Source organism: Homalodisca vitripennis, unplaced genomic scaffold (assembly GCF_021130785.1).
Source record: "Homalodisca vitripennis isolate AUS2020 unplaced genomic scaffold, UT_GWSS_2.1 ScUCBcl_8053;HRSCAF=16002, whole genome shotgun sequence".
NCBI lineage: Eukaryota > Metazoa > Arthropoda > Insecta > Hemiptera > Cicadellidae > Homalodisca > Homalodisca vitripennis.
In genome coordinates this window covers 1-10468 of record NW_025784162.1, presented here as the reverse complement: position 1 = coordinate 10468, position 10468 = coordinate 1, and the positions used below count along the sequence as shown (strand labels likewise).

The window sequence follows — 10468 nt, the reverse complement described above, 5'->3', positions numbered from 1 at the left end:
AAATGTTTACTTCAGAGGTCATCCTACTATAATTCAACATGAGGAGGTTGTTTTCTCATGTTGTGGTGTCAGTCAGTTGAGGGGGTGTGATGTATGTTCTCGGTGGTTTTGGTCATGTAATTGAAGGTAACTAAGGGCAAGTAATTGTCTTTAGGGCAGGATGAAAACATTACATAATATACTTACTGAGGTTTTTAAGGCCATCGTCAAGCTCAGTAATATCATTGTCACTAAATTTCTTTAACACTTGGTTCACACACTGTCACCACTACTGTACTCATTGAAGTCGTGATTCACAGTTTGCATACCTATTTGTTTTACTGAGAGTTAGACAATTGGGATTATGAAAATATAATGGATCCTTATTACTGATGCATAAAACTACGAACCAATCTAAATTAAAAAAAACTTTTTTTAAATAAAGGGGCCCTTTTATGATATTATAACCTCTATATGTCACTGACAATAGCCATTTACATCAGCAAACTAAATGTAGGACGAGGAATTTGGATGTAATTACGCGTCAGCACATGTTGAGGCATCTAGATGATGTACTTACACGTCATATGAATTGAATGCGTTAAAGCCTTGTAATACCACCACTTATGAATGTATGAGTAAAAGACATGTAAGTGATACTTTTCCTAACAGATTGTTGGCAGCTAGCCAGCTGATTTTCAGGAAAATATTTGCAACTGAATCAACAACGGTACAGCCTGAATAACATTCCTCTTACATTCCCTCTTTTTTTTCTTACTTGCAGGAACCATGCACATGGGCTTGCCCCCATTTGAAGTGTTCTCGGCCATGCTCTGAAATTTGCGACCGTGACATATGTGAGCAAGCCTGTTCTGTCTTTCTGAACTGTGGCCATATATGCGTGGGTGTCTGTGGGGAGCTATGTCCTTCCCTGCAAGATCTGCCCACCCTGACAAATACACAGTTATCTTCCATACAGAAGAGGAAAGCTCAAAACGATGCCAGGTGAGTTTTCATATCTTTTGTTACACTTCATGTAATATCTTTTTTGTCCTATGAGTCTTACAATAAGAATCTTGCACGTCACCAATTAGACACATCCATCTGTCTAGTGAGACTCATCCATTACATCTTGAAACTCACGTCCAAAACGCTTTTGAGGCCCAAGCATACAATCCGAGAGAATAGGATCTTACTTAAAACAAGTTGAGTACGAGAACCAAAGCCACATTCAGTGCTTGGTTGCCTTCCCAAAAAGAAATGGTATATTTATGGGAGTATGGATTTTAACAAACATGAAGAATAAATTAATGGCATAATTAGATATATAGGCTATACAAAACGGATTCAACTAGATTACATCAAGGCTAAGAAGGAATATGAGTATGCTATCAACAAGGCCAAGCACTCACATAATGTAGAAAAGAGAAAAACCAGGCAATGAAAGCATATGTGCTTGGAAAATCATAAAGTCTGTTGCAAAAAGTAATTTAAAAGACTGGGAAGTATCTCCAAATTAATTTAATAATTTTTGTGTTCAGTATATAGAATAAATAACCACCAATATCTGCAAGCCTAATTAAACTGCATCTTATTTTCCAAGTAAAACATAATAGTCCTTATCAAACTTATTTGTATATGTTTACTTTTCAATAAAGTAACAACTGATGTAATTTTAAGTACCTATTGCCTTTGTATTGCGATAGTAATACTTTTGTTACAATAAAATCTATGAGTGTTATTGTAATCTTCTGAAAAACATTTACAATATAATTGAACCATTAAACTTATTGTATAAACAAATTTTTAAAGTAAGGTGAATTTCCAAGTATGCTAAAAACTGTCTAGGGTTTGACCTGTATTTAAGAAAGGGGAGAAAGATTCTGCAGCCAGTTATAGACCAATTTCGTTGACCCCTATTTCTCAAAAGTCTTAGAGACTGTCATTTACAGTCAGATGTCTAGTTATTTAGATAATTTAAAATCTTATCTGTAGCCATCAGTTTGGTTTTAGGAAATGTCTATCCACAGTAGATGCCATGTAATCCTTGGTTAGTAAGGTCATCCAGAGTTTTGAATCTAAGAGCTTTGCACAGGCAACATTTTTGTGACTTGATTAAATCGTTTAATGTTGTTGATCATAAAACATTACTTCATAAGTTGGCTTATTATGGTTTTAATGGAAGTAAATGTGAATGTAACTAAATAATTTCTAAAAAATTGTCAACAAGTTGTGTATCTAAGTAGAGGAAAAATAAGATATAGCCTATATCAAACATCGGGTACTGCAAGGTTCTGTATTGGACCATTGTTATTTTCTTTGGTTAATGATCTACCATTAGTTTTAAAGCAGTCACACAATACTTTATGCTGACGGCACAACTTTTTTCCATAGTAGTTCTGATTTTCAAACTCTCCAGCATTTGACACACTCAACTCTGTTAATTGTATCAACTTTGTTTAGGGAAAATGAGTTGTGAATGAATGAAAGTAAAATCTAAGAAATATAAGTCAAGGTCAAAATATCTTTATTACATCGTCAAGATGAGAATGGTGTGTCACAGAGAATTTACAATACACAAGAACAATACAGGTCCAACCAGGTCAATACAATACGGCTTAATGATTGAAAAATTCATTTAAAGAGTAAAATGGGTGTTCTTGCAGCCACGTCTTGAGATATTGGCCAAACAGCTGCTTATTTGATTTCTTCATGTTTTCAGGCAGAGCATTCCACATCTTGGCCCCGATGTAGCTGGTCTTCTTCTCAGTTGAGCTGAGCCTGTGTATTGGTAGACAGTAGTTGGAGGCGTGCCTGGTGTTATATTGGTGTTGTGTTCCCTTGTTTGCCAGGTCTGGCATCTTGATGTAAAACATGAGTTGTTGCTTCTAAGATGTACAAGATGTACATGCACTGTGAGGACTTTGAGTTCTTGAAAGGCTCTTCCCTGCAGGTGTCTCTCGATCGTAAGTCTTTTAGGATTCTAATAGCTTGCTTTTGGAGTACAAGGACAATGTTGTAGGTTTCCTGCGGTAGTACCACCCCAAAACAGCAATTCCGTATCTAAGATGTGTGACTCAAAGAGGGCATGGTAGGCTACTTTTGCTGTCGCCAAGTCACATGTGTTCTTAATTCGCCTTAAGACAAAAAGTCCTGTACTTAATTTACTGCAGAGGGAGTCTATATGTGCTGTCCATTATCATCCAATGTGACACACAGATATTTAGTGTTTGTGATTTCTTCTAGTCCGGGCAGCCTTCCGGTATGTTCTCTTTGTCCTCCTAGTATTAGCTGTTATGTTTTATTTTCGTTTACAGCAAGGTCATTGTTCCGGCAGTACTGAACTGCCATATTCAGTGCAATGAAGCTGTCAACCTCCAATTTGTTCTACATTAGGTCTCCCAAGAAGAAGTATTGTGTCGTCAGCATACATAAGGGAATTGCATATGCTGTGGAAAGTCATTTGTGAACAGTATAAAACAAAACAGACGCCAAGACAACCTTGAGGGACCCCTCGCGTTGTTGGTTGTATTTGGGATTTCATTGTTTCTGTTTTTGTTGTTTGAGGTGTGTACTATTTCCACAAAACTGACTTCTACCTAATAGGTAGCTGGAGAACCATTCCTTTCCTTTCCCTTGTATTCCCAAATTAGTTATCTTATTCAAGAGCTGGTCATGGCTCAGGCAGTCAATGCTTTACTATAGTCCAGGAGGATTACTGTTGATGTATTACCCTCTTCTCGTTGGTTTTTAAAAAAAGGAATTCCACTAAGCTAATCAGTTGCTGTAGTAGTAGATTTCCCTGCCAGAAAGATGTGTTGATGGGGTGGTTAGCAATTGGTTTTGGAGAAGATGTTCAAACAGTCTTGTTAGTACTATTTTTTCAATCACTTTTGAAAAGGTGGGTATAAGTGAAATGGGTCGGTAGTTAACTGCCTGAGTAGGAGAGTCTTTTTTTAAACTTTGGATATACTTTAGCAATTTTTGAGTGCCGAAGGAAATATTCCTGCGCTGGAGGACTTGTTGGTAATGTTTACCAACGGATCTATTAGTTCGTTCTCGCAAGCCTTCAACAGTTTGGAAGGAAATGTTATCATATCCTGTTGATGATTTAGGTTAGAGTGATTTAACTATTTTAGAAATTTCTTGCCTGCATGTCTGTGTTAATACTAGGTTTGTGATTTCTGTCGAGGGTGCTGTCAATGGGAATTGTCTTCCTGTGTATTGATGGTTGGTTTTAATTGTTTCTTCTGCTATAGTAGTGAAAAAATTGTTTAGGTAGTCTGCTATTTCTTTCGGGTCTGTTTATTCCTGTCCTTGAATCTTTAGTTTGGTTAGTTTGTTTGAGTCTTCTTTTGATTTCTTCTCAGAGTTGATTACATTCTAGATGGCTTTTGACTTGTTGCTGGATTATGCTATTTTTGTTATGTTTATTTGCTGTCTAGCTCTTCTGAGGTGCAAGTCATAGTCTTTTTTTTAAGGCTGATGCCCTTTTTTATGTTCCTCACTACCACTAGCTAGGTACACATTTTGTGCTCTCAAGTATTGTTGTTTTAAGTTACTCGCTGTTTGGTCATTTATAGTGGGAGTTTTCTTCTTTTTTTACCTTGTGATGCTTAAAGGACATGCATGCATGTTAAGTGCCCGTTGGATGGTAGTGTTTGAACTTAGTATATGCATTGTTTGGATCCATATTGTGTTGTATACATCTGTCCAGTTTTCTTGTTGTAAGGTTTTCTTGAATGCAAGTATATTTTTGTTACTGAATTTTCTTTTTTTAGTTATTGGGGCACTTGGTGATTCTGTGCTTGTGCTCACTATTTCACATATCAGGCTTGTGTGGTCAGATATGCAGGTGTTGAGTACTTGCACCTTTATATCTGCTGTTGGTAGGTTAGTGCAAACACAGTCTATGGAGGTTTGTGATGTTGGTGTAATTCTGGTGAGAGGAAGCTCAACCCTGTACATGCAAAAGCCATCAAGTGTGTCCGTTAGCTCTAGGTGGTTGTTCCTTTTGGCAAGGCAGTCTCATGTTGATATCTCCAATCAGTATTGTAGAGTGTTTTTCTGTTGCAACATTTTCCAGGACGTTACTTATAACTTCAAGACCTGTCTCTACATTACCCTGGGTCCTGTAAATTCCTATCACAAAGAGGACTTTTTCCTTCAATGATATTGTCAGGGCAGCCATTTCACAGATCATCTCAATGCAAAAATCCTTTAAGTCAACTGCTTCTGTTTTTGTTGCTATGGCGTTCCGTGTGAAGATGGCTACTCCAACTTTTTGGTGGTTTTCTCGACAGAATGCTGTTTTCATGGAGTATTCAGTTAGTCTTGTATTCTCAAGAGTTTCCTTCTTCTGGCCGTGCTCTGTTAAAATTACTATATCTGGTTTTAACGATCTTAGCTGTTCATTTAGTATTTCAATTTTGTTTGACACTCTGTCAGTGTTTTGATGAAATATTGTCATTGGTTTACCATAATTTTTCTTATTTTTTATTATGTTGGAGGTCTGATGTTGCTGCCTGGTTCTAAAAAAGGAGAGATTCGTTTCTATATGAGAGAGATGATTTTTGTAGTAGTTGGCTTTGAATTGTTCAATGTTCTTTTCATAAAACTCTAAGAAGGTTTCTGAGTGGTCAAGTTATGTAGCAGTTATGGGTGGCCTTCTCATCGGTGTAGGGGGTACAATAGCAGGGGCTTCAGGAGTGGATGTTGTGGTTATTTCAATGGGATTTGGTAAGTTATCGCTTTCTTGAGGTTGTTCCTTTGGAAGATGGTAGTTTTTATTCTGGAAAGCCTTAAACTTTGCAGACTGAGTTTTTATTCTGGAAAGCCTTAAACTTTGCAGACTGAAGGGAGACACTTATTTTGTCTCTGCGTTTACCCCCATTGGTCTTTATAACTTGAGGTCTTCGAAAGTTGCCATGAATGTGTGTTTGTGGTAGACAGGTACTGTCTAGTGGTGGTAAATAATAATGGTATCTGGGGTAACAATAATCAAATTAATAGGATATTGCTACTTCAAAAACAAGTTTTTAGAGTAATCACATATTCTCACAATTTGGATCATTGCAAACCTCTTAAAAAAATAACAATTTTTAACTGTCATAAATCTTTATATTTTTATTATTTTTCCACCTATTAACCTGAGTTTTTTTTAGTGCGCATGGCTCAAAAAGTGAGTTTTTTTAACTTTTTTAATTTTTGGATTTTTGAGTATTTTATTTGTATATGCTGTAGGTAGGCCTACATCTACGTCTAGGCCGCCAAAGTCTAACACTTGACGCGTTCACACTGTTAGGAAATAAATTACTAACCAATTCTTCGTCTTCACTACCCGAATCCAAAAAGAACTTGCGTATTTCATCATCATTTAGATGGCTGCGGCCAGCCATTGGCAACAAAACTAATTAGGTTTGTAATAAATCAGACTAATCACATGAGAAAAACAAAAACATAACCTCTAACATGGGTTTCAATGTCATGGCAAGAGGTAAACTACTGGTTCCCGTGAAGCCACTTGTAGGGCTTTGTTACAGAACGAAACAAAACTGAACGCTCCTACGATCTACCGGATACTCTGAGAACTACTTGGGCCAGTGATGTTTCCGTAGTACTTACCACAGCTGCTAGATGTCTAGAAATCATTATCCTTACGAGTCGCAAGTATTGCAGTGAAACTAACCAGTAAAACTGTTCAAACTGCAGCAGTTGCGTCGTTACTAACCTATACCTTGGTGAACTGCACCGCAGATGCTGCGGCGCTACTAATCAACAGGTTAATTACAACAGGACATCCACAGTTATAATACAAGGCATAATAAATGTATTGATACACCTTTTTTTAGACTGTTAAAATCTGTAAAGTTATAAGGTACTAGGTGTGAAAATGTTCAACAAACTCCCTTCAAAAAATGGCAGAACTACCTGTAGCTTTATTCAAGAATAAGTTTTATTTGGTTTTAATTAATTTACTATTTTATTCTATTAAAGAATTCTATGAATCCAAAGAGCTGTGAATGTAATATTTTATAAGATGTTTGTTATGTCGCATTGTTATAGATTGGCCTTTTGATAAAGTTACAACAATTGGTTTAGACCAATTATTATGATTGCAAGATACTATGTTGATGTCTCCACAGTATTGTAGAGTGTTCTTCTGCTGCAACATTTTCCAGGACGTTTTATCAAAAGAAATAGGTCACAATTGGTCTTTTTTTAGAAGTTCTGGATTTTACAGTATGCTGACTTTGTCTTAAGTTATTAATGTACATTAATACAACTGATTTGACTTTGGCTAATGCTTGAATATAAAGCTTAATGAGAGTAAAATTCTTATTTATTTTATTTATAGTAAATAAATACAGCTTTGTTATATGTATATTTACAAAACATTACAAATCCTAACAGTACACAGATTCTTGTTATAATTTCAATATTTATTAATTATGTAGCCACTCGCTAATATCAGTATAGACAGTCACAGCTACTGAGGAACAGAACTGGACAAATGATAGTAGTGTGCATTTCACGTTGTCAGACGACATTCCACATGAAAGGTAATGGCTTCACTGCAGCTCTGTATGTAATTTATTCATTTTGAACAGTTTGAGTTTAATAGAAGATTATAAAAGGATTTCTCCAAAACATTGGATTTATTGTAGAGTGAAAAACTGAAAATTTTAAACATAACTCCTCAAAATGATCAATTTAATACAAAAATAAACTATTATTTATTGATTTGCCTTTGATGTATTTGTTATGGAACATCTTTTTTGCCTTTAAAGTTATAAAAATAGTTATTTATTGTGTACAAAATTTTGTGTTGTTTATATTGCAGGTATATCCTGGTAATGCCTTGTGAACATCCTATTGAGCTAAGTTCACTTAGAAAGTGGTTAACCAGCAATTCAGAAGGAGAAATTGTAGTAAAGAAGTGTCCTAAATGTTCCTCAATTATAGAAAACTGTCAACTGATGCCTGAAGTAAAAGCCAACAAAAGAACTATCGATGAGATAAAGGCAAAAGATTTTGGAAGTTTAGAAGAAATTGCAGAACTCCGTGATTGCATTTTGACAGAAATGCATGCTGTACCATTTCATATTTTTTCAACAGATCAGGGTTGCTCTAATACAGGTTAGTGCTCAGTTTGAACTTTTATTAGATTTCATTTTAAAATTTTTTTATTTGCTGCAGGCATTTTCATTAATTAACCTTTCAACATGTTTTTATATTTTTGACCAGTCGTCCTCGTCCCTCCTGCGTCACATTTTTTGATGTTTTTAGCCTTTTTTGAGGTGTTTTAGCTCTTGCATGATTAAACTAGTGTATTTATTATATCAGAGGAGTTTTGTAATATATTTTTTTAAAAACTATATTTAATCTTCTAAAAACACAATTTGATTATTTAACCAAATATTTTCTCACTTAAAAATAAGTACTTGTATTACTTAAATTTTAAAAATTTGTGACAGTATGATATTTCTTGAAGCAATCTTCAAGACAAAAGTTCAGTCTCACAATGTGGGCACCAGTAAATTGTGTCTCTTTTTTTCCCACTTTTACTACATACTGCACGTCTTCTTTGGGGCTTAGCTTTTTTACCAGTGGGGGTATTTTTCAATGAAATGTTGTTCTGTCAAACGTGCAGGTGGGGGCTCAGTAGAGGGTCTTCCATGAATTTGTTTTGGCACATCTGTTTTAAATCTTTCTAATTTTCTTTTGCTAGCCCTAACCTAAATGTAAAGTGATCAATACTAGCTAGCTAGCATGGTTGGATTTCCAAATAATGTAGGAGTTTAAAACAGTAATGTTGAGCAACCTTTTAAACAATTTTATGTACCACTTTGTACCTCGTTTTTCTTTCCATTACTTAGTTTTCAAGCATCTGGTCCCTCATATCAACACCTCCCCTAATTTTATTGTAATGTACCACAATACCATGTTTTCATGGCTTTTTTTTATGTTTAGTTACTGGTACCATTTCCACATTATGAAAAGAAGAAATCAAAGATACTAATCTCTTATCACGCCACTTGAAAAGCGAAAACATCATTAGAACATACAACTTTTAACTCACCTTTTTCAAGTCTGCTTTTTTCTTACATTATTTGTTATACCCTGTCTATTCAGTTTTACAGTTTCTTCACAATCCATTTTTGTGATCTTTGAGGGATTTTGCTATATAAGTAAGGGTTGTTGTAAAAATTGTCCATCCATAAAGTGTAGCCTTTTCCTATTAATTCTTGAACTAACTCTATAACAATTGCTTCTGTTTTTTTGTGTTTCATTATTTATGAGAGGACAAGTAAATTTGATCTCAGAATCTGTTAAAAAAAAATTCCAAGTATATCCCCTTGAGGATTCACACAGTTCATAGGACTTAATTCCGAAACAATCTGCCTTGAGAGTAATATACTGTCTAAAACTTAGCCTACCCTTCTAGAGTAAGAGACTCATCCACAAACATATTTTGGCAGGGAGTGTAAGCTGTTTGATATTTATTTCTTAGGTTAGAAAAAAAACAGGATATATTTTAGAAAGTAGCACCGAAATTCTCTGTAAAGGGTTCATGTTGTCATTGAAATGCAAAAATTTACAAAGTAACTCAAAACTTTCACCAGTCATTGTCCTGTCAAAATATTTTTGTTTCCAAAGGAGGATTCTTTGAAAAATATGATCTAACACTTGGCAATTACTGTAATGCTCATGAGCATATACATTGCTAATAATATATATATATATATATATATATATATATATATATATATATATATATATATATATATTTTCACTTCTAGTGCATGGGACCCACTTCCACATTCTAGAACATTTTGAAAAAAATCATGCCCCTTTTGGCCATTTATTGGGCTGCATATTTGTTAGTATCCCCAACAATTTCATCAACTAGTGCCTCATCAAAAAAAAAAATCAAAAAAGTATCTAGGATAGAATTGGTTTCAATTTGAGGGTCAATGTTATTCACAGAAAAATTTCTTTTTGTCCAAGGTTCCATGTTTTCCCAAACCATATCAGGGGCGTTTTTTGTTTCCTAACCCTATGAGGCCTAGGCCTATTGACAGTGCTAGCACCTCCATCACTAATGTCCTCTTGAATTTCTGTTTCACTTTCAGAACCCTGAACTATTTACAACAGGAAATTCCTGCTGAGCAAAATCTTCATCTTCAGATGATAAATCACTGTCAAGAATCTAGTTTACTGTTCCATTCAGCAATGTTTCTAGCAGTCCTACTTGTACTGGCCATTTTAGTTACTTCTAACCCATTGTAAAAAAATTGTTTACAGAATATAAAATATTTTAGGCCTAGGCCCAGGCTAAAACATATCACAATATTCCTAACCTATGCTAAAAAACAAACAAACCCATTTTAATTTTACTAAAACTTCAAATGTTTATGCACTATTTTGTTACGACACAAAATGAAAATAGGAATGAGATGAAAAATAAAAAGCACTAAGATTGTTA

General features: G+C 34.9%; 1 protein-coding gene across 1 annotated transcript; it reads left to right on the top strand.

The window, feature by feature from the left end:
* Positions 1-763: 763 nt before the first annotated feature.
* LOC124374353 (NFX1-type zinc finger-containing protein 1-like) lies at positions 764-8118 on the top strand (the record flags this gene model as incomplete). The annotated part of the gene is made up of 2 exons (XM_046832580.1): positions 764-984; positions 7823-8118. Coding segments are annotated over 2 exons (517 nt in total), but the record flags the coding sequence as incomplete, so codon positions are not given.
* Between the last annotated feature and the right edge of the window lie 2350 nt (positions 8119-10468).